Source organism: Spea bombifrons, chromosome 4, assembly GCF_027358695.1.
Source record: "Spea bombifrons isolate aSpeBom1 chromosome 4, aSpeBom1.2.pri, whole genome shotgun sequence".
Taxonomy (NCBI): Eukaryota; Metazoa; Chordata; class Amphibia; order Anura; family Pelobatidae; genus Spea; species Spea bombifrons.
The window spans coordinates 4,270,173-4,293,418 of NC_071090.1; the positions used below are offsets into that span (position 1 = coordinate 4,270,173).

General features: G+C 42.3%; 1 protein-coding gene across 2 annotated transcripts in view; it reads left to right on the top strand.

Moving 5' to 3' along the window:
• The first annotated feature begins 2,074 nt into the window (after nt 1-2,074).
• The window catches only part of LOC128490214 (homeodomain-interacting protein kinase 2-like), a 31,233-nt gene continuing 10,061 nt past the window's right edge, over nt 2,075-23,246 (top strand). For both annotated transcript variants that reach the window (XM_053462001.1, XM_053462002.1), the window contains exons 1-6: nt 2,075-2,665; nt 13,701-14,775; nt 21,645-21,768; nt 22,131-22,250; nt 22,574-22,660; nt 22,762-22,946. In XM_053462001.1, coding sequence (XP_053317976.1) covers nt 13,703-14,775; nt 21,645-21,768; nt 22,131-22,250; nt 22,574-22,660; nt 22,762-22,946 — 1,589 coding nt within the window. In that variant the 5' untranslated portion in view covers nt 2,075-2,665; nt 13,701-13,702. The remainder of the gene's footprint in view (nt 2,666-13,700; nt 14,776-21,644; nt 21,769-22,130; nt 22,251-22,573; nt 22,661-22,761; nt 22,947-23,246) is intronic.

The following is a 23,246-nucleotide window of genomic DNA, read 5'->3' on the forward strand; positions in this document are numbered from 1 at the left end:
TAAAACAATAACTAATAATAATAGAGGTGGGTACGTGGAATAGCCATCCAGCATAAATGGTAAGGGAGTTAAAGCCAGCAATGGCTTGATATGAGCAACCAGGTTTGGTAGAAACTGTATATATATTAATGCGACTCCATGAAATAGCTAGAAATAAGATATACCCGATTATACCAAGTTATATAAAAAATAATAAAGATAATAACAATAATAATAATAATAAATATAACTTCAGCATCTCACCACCCATCCATGACCAACGCAGGTGAAAGGAAGCTGGGGACCAATAATATGCAAATATACAGAGATGCAACGCAGAACTAGTTTCAGTATCAAAGTATCACTTTGTGCAAAACTTCCCTTTAAAGAAATTATTATTATTTTATTATAATGGAAAAAAAAACCTAAATTTTTTTCTTGTGAACGTAATGGCAGAAGCATTATATAAAATGTAATGTCTGGAGTCTAACGTTAAGGCTAACCAGCTATGAAGCGAGTACCTGTGAAAAGATGAAAATGTTGACCTGAGAATTCGGTGGTCCCTCTCCATGTGGGGAGAGAGCAAAGAGATACGGCTCTCCCTTGGTTTTACCAGGTAGCCAAGGAAGGTGTTCTCTGTGGCCCTATATGGAGCACGGTCACCTGTCGCCATTTCTTTTACTAGATAATGTTAAAGTTGGATATGTCAGGAGCCCCCAGGTTTGATCAGTTTGAGAACCCACTGTGGTGGTCTTCCAGTGAGGGGTACTCAGTGCTGGTGAGTGCACCTGTCTCACCTTGTACCCTTGTGTGTCTATATTTATCTTAGCTGATGACTTTTTTGGTGTTGGGAAGATGGGTTGGCATTTTGGTGGCCACCTTCCCTTGAAGACTTAAGTGGTTACTTTCTCTTGTGGGGGACAATGAAGACCCTACCTCTAGCTATGGCCATGGATGGAAGAATAATCTGATATTTTTTGAAGGACCAACGGGTGGTTTATAGGTAAGATAGGGTGGCCCAAAACATTCAGGTGGGGAAAGTACCCTCTTCTGCACTTCCTATGGCCAAGGATGAATCACGCACAAGGGAATCTAGAACCTGCTTGGCTGGAGAGACCCACCTCCATGTATATATATATATATACAGATGTTCAGGAGTCAGCACTGTATTCTATGTGTAAGGAAACCAGGATGGATCACCCAAGTAGGTTCCATGTATGAACGATCCATCGCCAGAGCACACCCCTCGTGTAACAGGAGTACGCTGCCCCCTGTGTAGGGCATTGGGGGGGAGAGGGCCATAAATTGATGCGGCCCCATGGAGTGTTTGTCCAGCTGTGCCCATGAGTAACACAAGGCTCTGCATTGAGAGAAGAAAGGAGGGAGTATAGAATACCGCAGACAGAAAGGAGAGTGGTCCTGGATAATGTTTTTCCTGGGGAGACAGACAATAAAATGTGGGTGATATATATATATATAGTTATTGTGTGGCTGGGTGTAATGAGAGTAGTACATTAACAACAGCTGGGCTCCTACAGGTTAATTGTACAATCTTTGTAATCATAGGTCCTGTGACTATCCAATACTTCCATCCAGGCTATGACACTGTATTATTTTATTATTATTTATTGTTTTATGTAGCGCCATCATATCCCGCAGCGCTGTACAATAAGGTCTTGTTTTAAAAGTCCAAAGCAGGACAGTGGGGGAGAGAATGGGTCGCACCCCCGCCACCCTGTGCTGACAGAAGACTAAATTCTGCACTGGCCTGAAGAGCTTGCAGTCATGAGACAGTAATTGCTCACCCCTGGGCTGGGTGGGCTGTTTCCTTTTGTTGGAAGCTGCAACATTGTATCCCAGTGAATCATAACAAACATTCTGTGCAGAACTCAAGGGGTTAGTAACCCCCCCCCTCCCCTTCACCCTCCATGTCTGATTGAAATGTGTTGGTTAAACAGAAATCCCACTCAGTCTCTCCACTGGGGGGAGGTTTATAGATTTTTTTCCCCTACCATGACAGTTCTGAGCACTACCCCCTCCTGTTTGTCATCCATGAGATGGGCGTTTGATTGCTTTGCAAAAGCAGGAGAAAGAAAGAGACACAGAGAGAGCCTTCTCCCCTCCTCCTCCCTCTGCCTTTTCTCTCTCCTAAATGCAACTTTTTTGCAGCTTGCAGGAAGGTTGGGTGCTGGGGGGCTCTGCATGGCGATGGTGAAGGGTGGCTGAAAAGGGGGCTGGAAGGCTGCCTTTTGGGGGGTTTTAAACCCTTGCTTCTTATCTGCCAGGCATTCTGGAGAACCCCCAAAAAGAAAACCCTACCACCCTTCCATTACCCCAGGACAGGCCCTGCTCCTCACCCAGTACCCAGGGAACTCTCTGTTTTGGGGTACATTGGCAGGATGCAACATTTCTTGGGGGGCTACTGGAAGTGGCTGCTGTCTGACTGATTACTCAATGCAGGAGGCTGATAGGAGACCCCAGGATCCAGGGCTGACCCCCTTCCTTCTCCCTGAACCCAGGAGGCATCTGGAGGTACCCCCAAGGCACAGGCTGCCCCCCAATATGGCAGATTGGAGACACTTGTCGCTGTGAGCCTGGACTGCAGTAAGGATCTGTCCCTGCTTCCCTGTCTCTCTCCTGCCATGAAGCTGCTTACTGCCTGCCACTGTGGCCCCTGTCTGTGGAGGTAAGAGAAGGACTCCTATTTCATCCCCTACCCCCTGTCTATATTACCAGGAGCCTCATTAACCTTAACTTATCTTACATGTCCAGGTTTATGATTTATGTATGTATGTATATATGTGTATGTATGAATGTGTGTGTATTTATATATATAGATATATATATATATATAGATATATATATATATATATATATATATATATATATATAATTATAATTTGTATATCTAATTCATCATAATTCCTTCAATCAATAATTTATCCCTTGAATAATTTATTTGAGAACCAAGCTGGTTTTTAATATAGCATTGGGTTAGGCCCCTGTATACATTATATACGTGGTTTAGTATGGCTTCACTTCTATGATATCTAGATATATGTGTAACTGTCTTAAGGGATTCAACACTGTATTAAGAACTATATATATAATGTGTGTATGTATGTATGTATGTATATATATATGTGTACATATATGTGTGGATGTATGCTTGTGGTTTATCGGTGCAGTTTACACTAGTGAAATTAGTGTAAATTTGGGGGAGCAGTATGGCGCTACCCTTATGGAAATGATGGGGTTAATATGAACTGTGCTTGACTTTACTTTGGGTTAAGGAGGAAGGATGGGGTGGGGTGTTCGCTATTGTATGTGTATTATCTCTGTGTAAGAAATATTATACAATTCTCTGCATATTTTCCCCCTGAAGCCTTAAACTTAACCCTTTGACAGCTGGCAGCTAGAATGGTCTCAAATACATGGTGCAAATATATTCGTATCGGAGCACTCTGGCCGCAGTGGGGTTAATGCGATACTTATGCGATGAAATATTTCATTTTCTTTTTCCGCTGAAGATTTATGTTTCTCTTTATAGACTCTGTAGCTTTAGTGGAATATATAATATATAAATATATATATATATATAAGTTCTCCCAGTTGGGGAAGAAAAAAAATTTCCCATAATTCCCAGGGTCATCTGTTCCATTAGGGTTACACATTAACAGATTGGACCGTATTGAAGCATTTCTTGTTTTATTTATGCCTTTTTGTTTGTTTACAGGTTGCTGGGTAAATAAGGTAATTAGGAGACCGTAAAATAACACACGCACACTTTGTATTGGTTAACTGTTGCCTTGCCTGTCGGTGGCGAGCCTTCTGCTGCAATGTTTTTTTAATAGTTAACCTTGTTTAATTGGCATTCGTCCATATTACCATTTTTTCCTCCCCTGGTTTTTATTGGGCTTATAAAAGCCACCTTCTGGACTGCGGTAACTTTTTCACTCCGGGATTCGCAGACAAAAGATTTCATATATATATATTTATATATAATTTTTTTTTTTTTTGGTTAAAATTGCACCAAGACGTTTCAAGGCCCTTTTTTTCTCTGTCTGGGTGGCTAGAGTGCGCGTATCTGGTCACAGCACCCTCTGCCGACGGCATTCAGCGCTCGTCCTCATTTAGAGCGCATTCAAATAGTTAACGCTGAAGGAAAAGGATATGTTTTATGGAGATGCCCTGTACTTTTGAGGCCTGCCTCTGGAAAAGCTCCTGAAAGCTTCTAGAATTAACTCTTACGCTGCGCGTCCCCTTACGCCGCTTTGCGCCGAAATCCATGAAAATTTGGTTTATTAAATTAGAATGCAGTTGTTTTTTTTTGCCCAGTTTATTGGTGAATATTATTATTATTTATTGTTTTATATAGCGCCATCATATTCCGCAGCGCTGTACAATGGGATGTTTGTTGAGTTTCAGCTGGGAATGATATATTGTAACAAAATATAGCAAATATATAAATATTTATATATATTATACATTATGCAGCTGCCCGTATATCCATCATCATGAGGCTAACGTCAGCCGTACCCCGTTAAAGTAGGATGTGTGGCCTTTAGGTACAGAAAGTCATTTATTCACATCCTGGAATGACAATCGGATGAGCTAAAGCGGACATTACATTGGTGCAAAATGATGCACGGCGGTAATTACCCACCACCCTCCTTAAAATAATTTTGCAGCACGGGCAGTGGTTTAACCCTATAAGCACCAAGTCAATGGCATGTTTGCTACCCCCGCCACAAGGGTTAAATATTTATTTTTTTTTTGCGTTGAATGGGAACAACCCTTATTGAGTGTTGAGCGGTCACGCAGATGCGGGACTCGAGGGGTTAACGTTCGATGAACACCTAATAGTTTATTTTAAACGGTTGTGTCCTGCGCGACACGCTCATCCTAAAAGCCTCCATGATCTCAGATTAGGAATTAATCCTCGTTAGGATGTTTTTATAGTAATGCAGGGTATGGATATAAGGACGGTTATCACGGAGATTTCAAGCAGTGACCTTGAGAGAAAAAAAAAAACCGTAGAGTGTGAGTTCTTGGGAATAATGGCTTCCTCATAGCTAATATGCCAGTACCGTATGTGTGTATGTATATAAATATATGTATGTATGTGTGTGTGCATGTATATAAATATGTGTGTGTGTGTGTGTGTGTATAAATATGTGTGTATATAATTGTGTGTGTATGTATATAAATATGTATGTATGTATATAAATGTGTGTGTGTGTATACAAATCTGTGTGTGTGTATATACAAATCTGTGTGTGTGTGTATATATATATATATATATATATATATATATATATATATATATATATATATATAATATATAATATATATATGTGTGTGTGTGTGTGTGTGTGTGTATGTGTGTGTGTGTACACACACACACACACACACACACACACACACACACACACACACACACACACACACACACACACACACACACACACACACCGGTATACGGGAGAGAACTGTTATTGTTCAGTAACAGATTATACCAGTAGTTCATCAACCACAGCGAGCAGATGATAAATGGGTTCTAGATCTAGAATGTCTAGAAATAGATACCCCCTAGGTACTAGATCTAAAGCCAGAAAGGACTGCTACTTGCATGATGTATAGTTTGCTGGCTGGGGATACTGGGAGGTAGCACTCTAATGCCAGTGCTAGATTTATCTCTACGGTGGGTAATAGCTTTATGATCCCGTGGATGGATGGATAATGAGATATGTAGTCCTGTTTTCTCTTAAACCTGGATTCGCTCACCATGCAGCGCTTATAACCCATGTGGCCCTCCGCTAGCATCCTTAAGTATGTAATAAAGCCTGTTCCCCGGCTCCATTGATGCCGTTAAGACACTTATTTGCAATAGTAACAGTTCAAATGTTGTTGCGATTGTTGTTACATTATATTCTTTATTCAGCGCTTAAAAGGTGAACTGTTACAGCCTGTATCGTGAATAAATTAATTTACTGACGCCAGGTATCGCTTGTCCTTTTTGTTTGTAAATCAGCAGGTCCAGACTGGCCATCTGGCACAGCGGGCAATCGCCTGGCGGGCCACTGGCCGACCACGCCGCACAATCACTTCTTCCCGAGTATCCAGTCATCCGCCTAATGTCATCAGGCGGCCAGTGCCCATAAGGGGCCAGTGCCGCCCGCCATCGCTAGTCTGCCCGTGTCAATTGGTGTAATTTGTTTCTCGAGGAATTTAGAACCTTGTTCTTTACATGGTTAGTCTTGGATTCCAAGAGGTTCTGGACTGTGGGTTTAGGACGTTAGGTGAGAGGTATAGGTTGGGTTGGACCAGTAGGATAGTAGGCCTTCCACACAATAATGGCCAACATCTTCTGATAAAAGATGTCTAATACTGTTTGGGTAAAAACATGATGGAGGCAAGGGAGTCCCCAGCGGAAGAAGCTTAGTCAAAGAGCAGTGGTGAGCTGAGAAGTTCAGACTTCGGCTCTCGGGCAAAGGTATCCCTTCTTCTGAGAGGTGACAAGAAGGTCCTCCAAGACCTAGACCTTCTGTGCTTACCTGCTTTCCTTTTAAATAGTGTTGGATTGTGATGGTTTTCCTAAGACCAGATGATTGGAAGTGTTCTACGTCGGTGCCGTACGATGGATATCTTATATGTTACGGGAAGCAGGGTAGATGGGTGAAGAAGTCCATGAGCTGAGCTTGGTCCAGTGTCCCTCAATCATTAAAACTAGTTCTGGAGAATGTTTTAAGGGCCAATGCCCCGCTATACAGGGCGCAGTGACTGTGAGCCCACGGAGGGAGCTTAAGGGCTGGGGTCACCGTTTCCATGCATCAAACACTCTCTTCTTTTTCTTTTTTTGTCCCCAAAAATAAAAATAATGAACAAAAACTAATTGCCATGGCTATTCCTTTAACAAGGTCTCGTCTCTGGCCACTGGCAAGCGGCCGCCCCTGTTCCCACAGCTGTAACTGAGCACAAGCTCAGTAACTATTGCCACTAATGAACTCTGTACCAGCTTTTCAATGTCTGACCGTAGGCAGTCGGTGCCCACAATGGAGCAAGAATGGGAGGCTTTAACAAGTGGAAAATTGTATGTATCAATTGCCTTACAGCAGGGAAAGAGAAAATGAGCAGAAAGGTAACGTGACACCCGAATTACTGTCAGCGTGCAGAGAGCTTTAAAAAAGATATACCTTGTGCTTGTGAGATTGCAAGGAAATATATCTGAAACTTTTGAGGGTGGTAGATAAATGTCACAGCCTCCCAGCAGAAGTGGTAAAGACTAATACAGTGAGGGGATTTAAACATGCATGGGATAGACATACGGCTCCTGACTGATTAAGGTTTGAGTCTTTACAGCAGGAGAAACGGGCGACTAGATGGGGGCCGGATGGGGCCGATCTGTAGGCAGGTTCTATCTTTTGATGTTAATTGGCCCGATCCCATTTTCGTCTTGATCCAACAAAATCACATACGCAAATCACTATTAAATCAAGTTGTATTGTTGCCAAATGGGCAGCATTGACAAATATATTTGTGTTTATTGCAAAAAAAATAATAATAAAAATAATCTTTTAAGGCGGTATTCCGGCGACGGAGCATGAAACCTATTTGGTTCATTCAGACTGAAATGACTGTTTTTGAGAGTCGCCATTGTTCCTGTCCTTGTAAAAGAGGATTAAGACACATGTTCCACTTCAGAGGATTGGCTGTGCTTTGTTCAACCTGGCGCTTAACAGGTTAAATCGTAATGACAGCCAGCAGAGTGCTGCTTCCCTGCAGTAATTTAATGCCTGGGCTTTGCAGGCGGCACGCATTTTAAAACCCATGGCTGCCATCTGTCTGTCCTGAATGTATAGTTAATGTCCCAGCAGCAAACTGGGACAAGCTGGGAGGCCTCGTCTAACTGGGAATGTTCAGAGACGTACGTGTGTGTGTATATAATATATATAATATAATATATATATATATATTAGTGTCCCAGGGGTCCTCAAAACCTGAAGGAGAAGCTGCAGTGGAACCGCCCACTCTGTGGTCTAGTGTTTCGCCCAAACGATTGGTTTCTTTAATCAGCCAATCAGAGACCTGGAAATGCTACCATTGACATATATAAGCGCGCTTTACACGCATAAACACTAGATTCTTTGTTATTGCCCCTGCCCAGAACATCATCATTATTATTATTTATGGTTTTATATAGCGCCATCGTATTTAGTAGCGCAGTGGGTAAGAAGGAAAGAAAACGTAGTGGATAATATAATAATTTGGATTTAACAAAATCAAAGAGGCCCTGCTCCAAAGAGCTTACAATCTAAAAATATCCCACTGTTAATGTCGTGCTTTAAGGAATATATATGTGGAATTTGTCACAAAAAGTACTCTTGGGGATGCGGGCGGGCGGTCCCTCCGACTTCGGCCGGCGGTCCGGACTCTGCTCCCGCGACCCGGAGTTTTCCAGTAATCACCCGGAGAGTTCCCAGGTATACCTACTTATATACTACATATTACCGGGTACCTGCTGACGATGCACAGAAAGAACGCGGGAGTCCCCTTTAAAATGTATTTTCGCGGCGGAATAATTAGCGCTTTATCTATAGCTCCGTTTAAGAAATCCGGCTGGCGCGATAAGGGAAATATTTCACATGTGCAGCGGCTATTTTGAAATATTATTAGAAACTATGACTTGTGAAGAATTTGTTATTCCCCGAACTGCTCCCTGTTTCCTGATTATGAAAGTTGTTTCAGTACATTCTGATCTTATTTCTCCTTGGCTTTAAAACAAACGCTCCGCGATCACCAGAAATACATTGCTTCTGACAGCTGATAAGAACCGATTGACCCATTAAAATTAAATTAAATTAGCATTTTGTTCTATCTCCTAAAGCTGATTTTTAGTTTTTTTTCAAACATTTCCCAATAAAAACTACTGAGATATTCGAAATCCTTTTTTATGGTGTTTACTCTCCTACCATCTCTGCTGGAAGACATTTTTTACTCCTTCTCGACAAGTTCTTTCCCAAGTCCTAAGGGCAACTTCTATCTTTTTTTTCTTTTTTTTTCTTTCTTTTCTTTTTATTCTATCAGAATGATAAATAAAAATAACCAGATCCAGGTTATGATGATTTGTAAAGCGGTAAAGCAGATATAAGTTACTAAACCCGCTTGGATTGACATTGTATGATTTTTTTTTATTTTTTTTTTAGCGTCGGATTAAAATTACGTTTTCAAAAATATTGTTCTGTTTTCTTTCTATAAAAAAAAAAATAAAAAAATAAAAAGATCAGAATAATAAATAAAAATAACCAGATCCAGGTTATGATGATTTGTAAAGCGGTAAAGCAGATATAAGTTACTAAACCCGTTTGGATTGACATTGTATGATTTTTTTTTTTTTTTCTAGTTCCTGTATCTTGGGCAGGATTTCTAAGCATTGCCCCTATTGCCCGTTGTAAGGGGGCACCGAGTCCCTAATTGGCCCTTTGGCGTTCAGTCCTGCCGGTCAGGATAATCTCTGTTGCTAAAAGAGACTTGGCAAAGAACAAGTCAGAGACGCGGGCGGTGTGATCGCTGAGCAGGTGCTCTCGGACCGGTGGTGCTGGCCTTTTGTACCTGCGTGTCTGTTTTGGTCACTGTACACGCCGGGTACATGTTGTGCGCCGTGTACACCTGTCTGTCTGATCACTGTATACAAATCTAATACAGCGATAAACGTTGGGATAGGTGGTGCTGAGCAAAGATCATGTTATGTAAAGAGAAGCCCTGCCAAGGGATTAAAGGTACATTTTCTTCGAAGAAAGCGATCCTTCTGCTTCTTCGGCGGTAAAGTTTTACATATACAGCCTGCGGTGACTCAAGAGTCACATTGGGCTGAGAATCCGGTTCCTTTAAAGCTTCTGTCCCACCTACTCTGATTCCTACTACGGTGGAACGCGCCAGCTCTTCCCAGAGACCAATGGGCTCGCTTTACGCGCAAGCGCGTGGGGGGGTCTCTTTAGATCGTTCCCATGAGTGTTCACCGAGCCGGGGCTGAAGCTGACTGGTGGTCTAAAGTTCGTATGTCAGGAGATGCGTTCAGCTGGGTGGTGGGGAAAAGGGACAAATGCATATGGCGGGCTGTCGTATCTATTCATATGACGCTTGGTGTGTCCCGTTAATGGACACTTTGGAAAGGTAACTCATAACGGTATTTATTGTCCATTTAGTAAAGTTAAGATACAATCTAACCGGTTCCAGAATCGGGGCTGGACTGGAGAAGACTAGGCGGCCCTGGCACTTTAAGGCTGGCAGCCGCCCCATGATGTAAGCGTGCCCAACGGCTAGAAATACCCAGGCACACGCTATGGCTTTATGCTGGCCGGGCATATCCATCAGGGCAGCAGATCGGGTGATTGGCGCTGGCAGCCAGTGGCCCGCGGGGCATTTGCCCAGCGCTTTTAAGCTATATACCGTATATATATATATATAATATAGCACCGACCCTGTGATTTAGAGTGACGCATGTTAAGTGCGAATAGTATATCCTTTCTTTAGCTCTCTTACGCGTTGATCGCAGTCTTTATGGCTCACGTTGGAAGCGGCGCCCGTTTTGGGGCAGTTTGCGATGCAGTCTATTTGAATCTCCGAAGCCGGGTGGCGCAGAGGATGGGGGAGACTTGGTGACTCTGGATAGCAAAGCGATGATTTGTTACAAACAGAAGCTTTTACTGCAGCATCTCTGCAGAACGAAGGAGAAAAAGCCAAAGCGGGATCCCCAGCCTAATATTTCCAAATATTTAATGCAAATTTTCATTGAAAGTGCGTTGGGGGAAGACATTTAGGTGGGCGCTAGCAGATTATTTATTTAAAGAAATGTACGCTGGGGCAAAGCTTTATTTTGATTGGTTACAGTGCGTAGCGGTTAAACCAGCGTGATTTGTAAAAAAAAAAAAAAAATACATTTTAAACCTCGGAGTGGATGAGAATTATGTTGTCTACTCAAGGGGTTAAAAACAATGTCATCGTTATTTCAGATAGCGACAGTTAATTGAGAGGAGAAAAAAAAAAAAAAGAACTTTAAATGCTATGAAGCATCTGTCAGGCTGGACAGTATAAGTCATAAGGGCTGCACCGCCGGCCAAATGCTGGCACCTTCCTGTTGAGTCATAGATTACGACATGTTGATGACATCATCAGCCTCTGTGCACGAGACGGTTTTAAATAGTTCTCTGTAAGGGGTTGTAATAACGTCTTGGATTCTGTTTTGTTTAAATGCATGAATTCTTCTTTTATTAGGCAGCTGAAATTAAGTTGCCCCTCCCCCCATATATATATGTATACATATTAAATATGATTTTATTGAAACTTTCAAAAGGAATGGAGTAGAAGAGAAACTGGGACGCCATTAGAGGCATGGTGAAAACTAAATATTATGGTTTTTTTTTTCCACGCCTTGTTCGCCATTAAATCAATAAAAATTAACCCTTTTGGAATCGGGGACCCTTGAAAAGCACACCCAAGCATTTGGGTTTAGTTACTGCAGGTATGGTACACCTAGCCGACCGGTTACTGTCATAAAATAGAGGGCGAGGGGACGCGGCCCCTTTAAAAGGGGTTCTTTTGTGAGTACAGTGAAATATTGCCACGTTTCTTTGTATTCATATTCAAAACAGGGGCCCTTCTGGCGAATGTGAGCTGTGAGGCTCCGTTGTTGAGAGACAATGGGGCCAGCATTTCTCGTGCGATACAGAATTTAAAGAAAAAAAATCTGCCATATTGACGCTTTAAAACCCAGAGAGGCAAGCGTTGGATCGCTCGGTCCCTTTGGGATGAACCCTTGTCCTCTGAACGTCAAAGGGTTAAGAAGATGTCACTGCGGGCACACGGCGCGTGACACCGTTCTTTAGTTTAGATGGGGGAGGTAGGGGTATATTCACTGCAGGGTGGTTTTATTATTATTATTATTATTATATAGCGCCATCATATTCCATAGAGCTGTACAATGGGTAAACGGGGCAAAGCGGGTAGTCTATAGCATAACAAGTGGTAAGGGGGGGGGATACATATCCATTCTGCCCCCTAAATATCCCTGACTCCTAATTAAGTGTCCATACTGACCTTATATCCTAGACAAATCAACCGGAAAGATGAGAGAATTCAGAACTTCGGATTAAGACTCTGTTCTTATAGGCTAATTTTTTAATATATATATATATATATATATATATATATATATATATATATATATATATATACATATATACATGTATTTGTTTCAAACGGGGATCCTCTGTCGAGGGGTTAAATTGTCGCCTGCCCTAAACTGAGAAAGACAGGTCTTTGTCATATGGTCAGGACACCGATATAAACGTCCCTTTGCTCAGAAGGAGCATTGTTGGCCATGAATAGACCTACAAAGGAGATGTCTTCTCCTCGCATTCTCCAACCGCACAAAAGGCTAGCGTTCCATGCAGAGAACGCCACATGGAGCCAACGCTGTCGCTGACGCTACGGTCTGACTCATGCGCGGTGCCCGCTTTCCCGAGAGACGCTCGTATCAGGATATCCTACTCCTCGTCCTTCGGTTCCAACGTTACCAGCCAACAAGAGCGTCGTTTCCACCACACGCCAAAGGGGCTGCGCGTCTAATCATAATACACGTCACCTTAAATGACTGTTTTGGGGTTTCAAACATATGGTTTCATGTAGTGGAAAGAAAAGGGAGGCGAAATTCAATACCGGCTCGGATTATACCAGGCCTGGCATCGTAAAAAATGCGTAAATGTTGTTTTATTTATGTTTAACGAATCATACATTTTTTTTAACGTTCTTTAAAATGCCGTTTAATTAAAATCAGATAAGAAAACTCTTCCCTGATCAAGCATGTTCGCTTTTTTTCATACGCTTAGGTAACTATTGATTAAAATATTAAAAAACCTAAATAATTTTTGGGTTGTTTAGGCTATCCCCGGGCAGGGACAAAGAACAAAGAGAAATAGATGTAGAATGGCAATTTAAGTATAGTGTTAGCTTGGAGTTAATTGGCAGGTATGACTTCCATAATAACGATGTATGATAAACATGAGTACCGGCAACCCCCCCCCCCTTAAAAAGGGGTCATTTTAATGTGGTCCTTAAAATTCCATTTTTTTCCGCCCCTCACAAATAAGGATTCCTGACAGACCTTGCGCAGGCACATGGGTAGAGAGAATTGCCCTGGGGCTAGTGTAATTTGAAGAACCAGCATTTGCAGCCGGTGCCCGTTGACCTGTCTGCTATGAATATTTTTGTGCCCACATGAGGTGGGCCAATGCCGGATTCCCCATAAAGTCCAATGGGGAATAGGCTTTTTTAGGGACACCACTGGCAGGGCTATTAGACGATGTAGGCAAACACCTTGGTTCCTTTCCATTAAGGAGTTGTATGACTTCCGTCATATCTAAATTTAACACATGAGATGTGGACGTGCCGACGTTGTGACAAGCACCGGGCCAATATATTTAGGTGTCCTAGTCTTATCGGATTCTCCAGTAAATCCTCTTGTGGGGAGCCCCCTGGACTCCCGACGGTGGTGTTCCCAGGCTTTATTTCCAATTACGGAATGGGTAGTGTTGGGTGTATGTGAAAGTTTGTGCCGTGTTGTTATTGAACTTGTGACGTTGTACATTGATCTGTATTTTTACGAGAGGAAGCATAATGTCACAGGTAAATTGACCTGTTTTCTCTTTTTTTCCCCCCACCAGGTATGGTCTCTCTCCCACAGATATTCTCCTCCCACAGCCTCCTGTTGAGGGCCTTCTGCAGTGAGAAGAATCCAAAGTTGGAGACAAGTCCTTACTGGGATATGACCGGTTACGGCTGCCACAGCAAGGTCTATAATCCAGGCAAAAGCAGCTCGACATCTGGCCAACTGTTGCTCGCGCACGCCTCCCTCCTTCAGGTGCCGTACGAGCAAACCGTGATCTTCCCGACCAGCGTCGGGCATATTGTGGAGTCCTCGTCCAGCAGTGTGTCTTCAACAGCAGCGAGCGGTAAAACGCTCGGTGGCCCTCCGACCAACCTGATGCGGCGCAGTACGGTCAGCCTTCTGGATACCTACCAGAAGTGCAGTTTGAAGCGAAAATGCGAGGAGTTAGACAACAACAGCAGTGTGCAGATTGTGGATGAGCATCCTCCTATAACCCAGAACAATGCAAGCGGTGCCACTGCTGCCACCACCTCCACGGCCACTTCCAAGAACAGCGGCTCCAACAGCGAAGGGGATTACCAGCTGGTGCAACATGAGGTTCTGTGTTCCATGACCAATACTTATGAGGTTCTGGAATTTTTGGGAAGAGGTACCTTCGGGCAGGTAGTGAAATGCTGGAAAAGAGGAACCAACGAGATAGTGGCCATCAAGATCCTGAAGAACCACCCTTCCTATGCTAGGCAAGGCCAGATCGAAGTGAGCATCCTGGCCCGGCTAAGTACAGAAAGCGCAGATGACTACAATTTCGTTAGGGCGTACGAGTGCTTTCAGCACAAGAATCACACCTGCCTTGTGTTCGAGATGCTCGAGCAGAACCTCTACGACTTCCTGAAGCAAAACAAATTCAGCCCGTTGCCTCTTAAGTACATTCGGCCGGTCCTGCAGCAGGTGGGCACGGCCCTTATGAAGCTGAAGAGCCTGGGCTTAATCCACGCTGACTTAAAGCCAGAGAACATCATGCTGGTCGACCCTTCCAGACAGCCGTACAGAGTCAAAGTCATAGACTTTGGATCTGCAAGCCATGTCTCCAAAGCCGTTTGTTCCACCTACCTGCAATCCAGATATTACAGGTAAGAAAAGTGCTGTATTTCGATCCAGTTGGAGTTAGGCTTGGACTTAGTGACGTTCCTGCTAGATGAGTGTGGGGTTGGGAAAAGAGGAGTAAGGGAGAGGAGCGTATGTTTGGAGAGCCAGGCTTTAAGATTAGGGGAGCGATGTTTCTCCTGTTCATGCTTAGCAGAGAACTACATACTAACCTGCAAGGGGCAATAAAACAGGTTTATAAAGAGCTATAAATATTATATTATTGCATTTTAATTATAGAGCGTCAGCTGATTCTCTGTAGCCCTGTTATAGAGAGAAAAAATTAGAATTTAGAAATTCAAGTAACATCAACACAGGTTAAGGCATACTTGTGTGCAGAAGGGACTGTTCTTATGAACTTACAATCTACAGTTTATTTTGGGATCACAACCCCTCAAACTTTTTTATTTATTTATTAAGGAACGATGTCTGCCTCTAGGAAAGGTCCCGAAAACTCAAACTGCTTAATATGCCGCCGGCACAAATCCTTGAGAGCATGGGTTTGGCTGCTTCCATGTATCTTAATGGGATTAGGAACGGGGTCTCCGTCTGCTTGCTGTACCCCAAGCGTCCCTTTTTTACCCCGGCGGACTGAATATTTCTGCCCCTTTGTGTGTGTGATTGTTATTTTTGTGAACTATAGGGATTGTAAGGGCCCCTGCCTCATATATTCAGAGTTGACCCACTGCCAACATCGTTGGTGCCTCCGATTTACCTTACTTGGGGTAATTCATCCTAAAAGTAGCTTTCTCTACCCAGGTGTGTTTGTACCACATGTTTAGACCGAGGCACGTGACATGCATTTAATTGACTTTAATTTAATCGACCATTTGATCACGTAATACCCAAATGCTTAAATCTTGGTTAAATTATTACAGAAAACCATAAAACTCTTTAATTGTCAAATTAACAGCAATATTTTGTCCCGAGTGGGGGATTTTTTTTGAGCTCTGTGTACTTTGTTTTTCTACCGCTGTAATTATTTTGTCTGTATTTGGTTTAAAAAGTAGGTTTTTATTGAAAGTATAGAATAGTAGAAAACTTCTGAATCGGTTTATTACAGATAATAAAATAGTCCTGGGAGATTAAGGGTTACTATATATATATACTTAGCATATGGTTTGACCCGGCCAGAATCAGGATGTAGTTGTGCTGCTTGAGCAGATTCGAGGCTTCGCTTCCCCCTTAAAGTCTCCTCCAAAACTCCCCTCCTTACGGTTTTGTGGTTAAAGACGGGGTCAGGAAAAGTTCTAACATGGAAAGTAATGAGAAGGGGAAAAAAGTAATTTCCTTTTCTCATGTGACTGAACCCTGTGAATGCCAGGCAACTGTGATTACGAGCCCAAGAAAACCGTACCCATCACCCCGAGTCATAACCAAAGGTTCCCATAATAAGCTTTGGTGGCAGTTGAGAAACTCTAGTGAGGCCACCTTTGGACAATCCCAACAACGAGGCTTATGTCACCTTGGCAAATGCCCCCAATTGTACCGCTGCGCGTAATATGCCCAAAAGGGGCACTCCGAACAAGTGGAGATGCGGCGTTTCATGGTGGGACAACCGGTTATTTTGTGACGGAGCTCCGTGTTGTAGGAGGGCTTGTTTACGTCCTAACGCACCCTTTGGAGTCCTGGGAAAAGGGACACCTGAAAATTATTAAAGTTGTTTACAAGAATAGGTTTAATTTCTCAGGTTCCAGGATGGGCTGGGAGAAGGGGCCCCTACAATGTAAACATGCATGGGATAGGCATATGGTTCCTGAATCTAAGACGAGACCAACGACTGATTAAGGTTTGAGTCTTTAGAGCGGGAAGAACGGGTGGACTAGATGGGCCAAACTGGTCTGATCTGCCATCGGATTCTATGTTTTCTACACAATTATTGGTTTCCATGTCACCTCCCCACTATTACTCCATCCTTGACATCCAGGTTGGGTCTTCTTACTACCGACAGATGTTGCTGAAGGACCTTCTACTCCCGAATCCCAGTAGCTACCGGTCCTGGCTGGTGCCATATGTGGCGGCTGGGCTTCTTAGCTTCAGATGGGTTCAGGTTGACCTGGACTTGCAGAGGGATCAGTAGTTTTGTTTTTTTATCTCTCTACGCATTATCGGGTTAGTCTTTATCGGCTGAACCCCCCACCGGCTGCCTGGCTCCCTGCTGCAACCAGAGCTCTGGAGCCGTCAGTATTCGTATCCGTCATTGTTTGCGTGCGTGCGCGGCAGGCATCTCTCTGTGTGTATTTGTCTATGTTCACGCATTAAAAGATAGCTTAAACATAACAGATTTATCATAAATACCCCTGTATAGGTCTAAAACCTGATTCCGTAAGGACCTTAGAGAACGAGAAGGATTTAAAAAAAAAAATCAAGTTGATCAATGGGAAACTTTTATTGCTTTGGTGATTAATATGTTTAAAATATATCATCAGTTCATTTGTTCAATTACTGCCAGTTTAATAAGTCCTTGAAATTTGGAGAAAATCTTTTTTCCAGAATATTTTTTAACAATTTAAGGAAACCGCTTTAAGTAAAAATAAAATAAAAAAAAAAAAGGTAATTTTGTTTGAACCTGGAATTTAAGACAAAGATCTAATTATTCCCCCTTAAAAAAAATCAGGATTTAGTAGTTGGCGGTACCGCAGATCCTGAGAATTTAGGTATTCCTAAAATTCACAATACCTAGAATTTAGTTATAAAGGGTTTAAAATGCGTAGGGTTATCCTGGACATAAGGAAAGGCCAAAGATGAAGTAAAGTTTTTTTTTTTGTGCTTACAGCATACAGAAAAAAGGCTAACTAAGTGGGGCAAAAAGCTCAAATATGGCCTCAAATTCTATGTATTGGGATTTTTTTGTCTAAAAAATTAATTTTCTTTTCAAATCGATACAGAAGACCTGTTAAAATCTGTTCAGTGGAATCTCGTTAACAGCCATATTATTTTTTGTATTTTAATTTTTTTTAAATCATTTAACAAATCCCAAATATTCTTAAATATATATAATTTTGACAATAATTCTAAATATAATTTTCTTTTGACTTCTGTGCTTCCAGTCCACAGTAATGAGAAACATGAAATAATGAGGCGCCTTTCAAACAGCGTCTGTAACCTTTTCACTGCCAGAAAGTCATCGCTAACCCTTTCAGTGCAGAAAGTTTTTTTTAAAAACGGGGGAGAAAAAACCCAGTAAAGGTTTAGCCGTGGATAAGTGCGGTAACAGCGGCTGTTTTGATCCGGTACTTCTGCATTGCAGCGTTTGCGCCTCAAGGGAGTCGGCAGGTATTCCCAATGCTGGGGAAATGTATTCCTGCTGTTTGTCTGTAACCATCTGCAGAAAATACAGCAAAAATAAAAAAAGATTTTTTAATAATAATAAAAAAATATAAAAAAATTATATTTATTTTGTGGGACTATTGTACTCTGTAAACAAAAAAAAATAAACTTTAATAAAGTTTAATTTAATAAAATAAATAAAATTAAATTATATATTTTTACATCAGATTTTACTTGTAGAGAGCCAACAGATTCTGTAATGTTTTTTAAAATAAGGGTGAGAGTGAAAAATTAACAAAAACATTATAATTGGCAATATACAAATTTGCCGATAAGAATTGACACGCGTTACGGCATACTGGTACAGAAAGAGAAGAGGGCCCTGCTCTTGGGCACTTACAATCCCTTTATGATGATGTCATATAGTGATAGTTCACTTTCAGGAAATGGGAAAATTATAAAATCTAAACTTTTTTACAGGATTTGAGTGCTTTTGCTTGCAGGAAGCTTGAAAGGAGGCACAATATTTATTTCAGTTGGAGGAAAATCTTTTCTGACAGCAGGAGGAGGGCTGGGGAGGAGGGGGAGATCAGGAATGGAGCAGGGGGGGAGCGAGATGGGGAGGGAGATTGAAAGGAAAGGAGGAGGGGGTTGGGGTCATTGACCCTTTAAGCGCCACTGGAGCTACATCACTTTGCAAAGAAATGCACAGTCTGGCAGGAATTTTAATCAATGCTTTTTAAATAAATTAAATTGTTTTTACAAGTATTTGTTCACGGAGACTCGCTTGGCTGCGTCCATCCCCGATTTAGCTAAATAGCATTTGATAGTTTAAGATACCGGTATTTTTATTTTATTTTTTTATTTTAAGATTTGGAGGTTGATATTAAGTTATATGTTATTTATTTAGAAATTTTTCCAGAATATAGATTAAAAAAATATATATTATTTTATTTTATCTGTTACTTATCTGCGGTGTCTGTGGGTCAGTTTAAAAGTGTAGGGAGGCAATCAGGGGCCATTGAGGGAAACATTAGGGGTAAAAAAAAAAAAAAAAATAAAAAAAAAAAATAAACAACAGAAAGAATTGCCACTAGATTGTAAGCTCTTGCGAGCAGGACCCTCTTTACCTAATCGGTTTGTCTTAATCTGTGAGTTCTAGTTCTGTCGGACCCTTTGAATGTATGGAATGTAAGAGGCGCTGCCGGAATTGTTGGCGCTGTATAAATAAAAGATAATAATAATAGAGGAAGGTAGGGAAGTTGGGGGAATTTCGAAGCTTTCGCTTTAAATTAACTATGTCCCCCTTGGAAGGATTTTCTGCCGATGCCCATGAGCGCGCCCCATTTCTTCTGTTAAGCTGTCACGGTCAGGGCTCCATAAAAATAACATTAGCCGTAGCAACAGAGGCGAGAAATGGGGAAATTTTGCATCGGAATAATCCAGTGAGATGTGCGCTCCGGCCCTTGCCGCGCTCCTGTTAACAGAGACATCTCCGCACATGTGGAACATAGTTTTATTTATACGTGGGGCAAATTCCACGGGCGTAGGCAGTTTTCTCCCTACTGGGCGATCGTGCTTCCCATAGGGCCCCTGCTAGATCAGAGATCCAGTCACCCTTTACGCATACCTGAGAAATTCCAGGCTCCACCTACCCGGAGCCATCCCGCTTCGGGTAGCTCGTGGGTGGTCCCAGTGGTTGGTCTGCTGATATGGCAGGAGGGCAAGTAGGCGGGGAGTGGGCGTGCCTCCACAACGCTCCCATAACCTGGAGATTCTCTGTGGAGACCTGGAGAAGCAGCGCTTCACCCAGAGACTCCTTGTTAAGGCTTTTGATGTATCCTCTACTGAGTCTATATTAAAAATCTCTGTCCTAGTGTACTGCCACCTCCACTGGAATGCAGGCACATTGAGAATCCTGAATTATTTGACAAATGCCCATGGGTTTGCTTCACTTAAAATCTCATATAGAAATGGCGGGAAATAACAGTGTCCCAAAAGTAGCCAGAGTCCTGTTTTTTATGGTGCCTGGGCACATTTGTTTTTAAGCATGAAAATATAAATAATAGAAAAAATGTAAAAAAAAAAACCCCAAAAAACACGGACGATTAACTTTTTGCACAGTGCGTGTCCAATAATTTAAGACGTGGATTACTTTTCAAAACTATTATAGATTTTTTTGTATTTTGGATTCTGTGGCTGTATTACGACAAGAAGGAGGTTTGACGATAACGTTAGCAAATGGCATGGCAAATAGAATTTTTTAATCGCCCACGCGGGCTGTATGGCTAATGAAAGTCTATGGGGCAGTTTAACATCATTAGTGTAATTTGGAATTCATTAGCGTTGCCATAAAGCGTCGGCTCAGTGTGGTGTTTGAGCCGGGAACGTCACCCAAAATATCACATGACCGACAGCAATGGCCGTCGCCAGGTCTGCAGAAAAAAAAGGGAGTTTATTGGAACAAAATGAGATAAAATCTAATTTTAAATATATGGAACGCATTAGAAAAGGCATTCATTTAACCCCTTATTATCTAGTCCGCCTTTGTGCTCCATGGAAAAGCGAATGAGCAATTGTTGAGTACAGGTTTAATGTCGGTCTGGCTGTCTCCTGAGTGAGTCCATATTGTCATACTGAGTTTAATAAGGGCCTTGATCTTTAATAAGTGGTTTATAACAACAAGGCACTTTCTGTGTTCATGGTGTAATTATAGGGTGTGCTACTGCCGGGGTGATCCTCGATTCTGTTGACTTAAATATCAAGCGGTGACCGTCGGGGATCTCACTTTGACCGGGTGATCTTTTAGGAATCTGTGGGCTGTAGATTGGGGTGGGGGATCTATGCTCGAGGGGTAATAACGGGGTTATAATGAATGTTTGCTCTAGGAGGAGGGGGGGTTGTCTGAGAAAAATCTGTATTTGCATTGCCCGGTCTGTACTTGTGCTAAGTGTTTTGGGAGGGGGCGATGAGCGCTTTCCATTCATAACTCCTAGCGAGCCAGATGGAGCGGAGCAGAGATTTGCATAGTAATAAGATTGATACTGGTCAGAACTGCAGCCTCCTTTAATAAGAGTGTGGGGGTGGGGGGCTATTAACCATTTCCTGTGCTCCTGCCGATCCGTAACACGGCATTCTGCTCGCGTTAACCACCTTCTCGTTTATTTACAGAGAATCGTCCAGTTTAGCATTTTAACAAATGCGTATTAATGCTTTTTGGCTTTTTTTGCAACGTAATGTTCCCAAAGACGATAAATATTCACATTGCCCTGTTTTTCCTTGTTTTTTATTCAATAAAATGTCCTTCTTTACTCTATGACCCTGTCTTCTCTTTAACCTAACATCTTTTACCTTTTAATTCTCCTTTCCTTCTCTCCTCTCTCAATCCCTTTGTCCGATGCTGTTACTCGCTAACAGAATTATATAAAAATATGGCAGAATTTGGGTGGCTGTGAGTTCTCGGCCAATTCAATATATCCGGTTAAGAGAAGTCTTTGTTGACCCTCGTTTTAGTACACCTTGATTTGCTTAGAATTGTTATATTTTCGTAATGTTAATCTTTCTACCCTGTTTTCGTACCACGCAGGGCTCCCGAGATCATCTTGGGGCTACCGTTCTGTGAGGCCATTGACATGTGGTCTTTGGGCTGCGTGATCGCTGAGCTGTTTTTAGGGTGGCCTCTCTACCCGGGAGCATCGGAGTACGACCAGGTGAGTCAATGTCACGGGTCCTTACCAGGTACACACAAATAGTCAACCTGAAAACTCACGGAGCTCCAACCACGTATGTAAGAGGCGTAGACACGGTCAAGAATGTAGTTATTCTTCGGTCGAATGGGGAAGAAAGATTTTGATCTTCAATTACTTTGACCATGGTTGTTGATCAGTGGTTATGGATGTTGGTTCTACCATTCCAGAAACACTTTAGGCTCTAGAGTTGTTAGAAAATACTTGATTGTCTATTAGGAATAAGCTTTTCTGGGGCTGAAATTGTTGTTTTTATGTTGGCCTTTGTCACTTGTTACATAGATGACTTGTATGTAATGCTCTCCCCATCCTCCACCTTTCCGCAGATACGTTACATCTCCCAGACTCAGGGTTTACCAGCAGAGTATCTACTCAGCTCTGGGACAAAGACCACTCGCTTCTTCAACAGGGACGGAGATTCTCCATACCCGCTGTGGAGATTAAAGGTATGACCTTGAAAATCAGCTATACAGGAACTCTCCGAAGCTACTACCTCCTGCCTTACTGAGCGGACATCATAGTGTTCTGTAAACAGATAATGTAACATATTACACAGTCACAAGACTGCTGGGAATTATAGTCCAAAAACAACCAGTAAAATACAAACCCTGGACCATGAATAGATTTCCTCCTGTATGCTACCTACGATGAATGCTTCTGGGTCTCGTTTAATGTAATGTAGGCTAATTATCTGTTTCGGACAACTTTTTAAATGTTTTTTTATTAAAAATAGAAACCCTGTCAACCCATGTTTCTTCCTCTTAATTAGACTCCTGAAGACCATGAAGCGGAGACCGGTGTTAAGTCAAAGGAGGCCAGGAAATACATCTTCAATTGTCTGGATGACATGGCCCAGGTAGTGGGATCTGATCCTGCTTTGCACCGCAGAAAAAAAAAATAGCATTGAAATGTTTGATGGGTGCACGTGGGTGTTTTTTAAAAACTTGGTGTTTTTAGGTGAATATGGCGTCCGATTTGGAAGGGAGCGATATGCTGGTGGAGAAGGCAGACAGGCGCGAGTTCATCGACCTTCTAAAGAAGATGCTGACTATTGACGCGGACAAAAGGATAACACCTATCGAGACGCTCAACCACCCCTTCGTGACCATGACCCACCTCCTGGACTTCCCGCACAGCTCACAGTATGGCATCTTCTTAACGTTCTAAAGAGGGTTCTTGGTCATGGGACATTCTATTAAGAGTGAGATGCAACTGTTGGATTCTGGGTCCATCACTGTTAGCGGGAAACTTATCTTAAGATCCATTGATCTGAAGTCACATTTGGGTCTCTCCAACTCTGTAGTCTTCAGTGACTCCAGGAACACTAAAAACACCAACCATTCCTGCTGGCCCATCTCTATTTTTTTTTTCCTCCTCCAAAAACCTGCATCTCGCCGGGTCAGTTTCAAACACCTCACTCTTCCAGTTTCCATAAGGTGGCC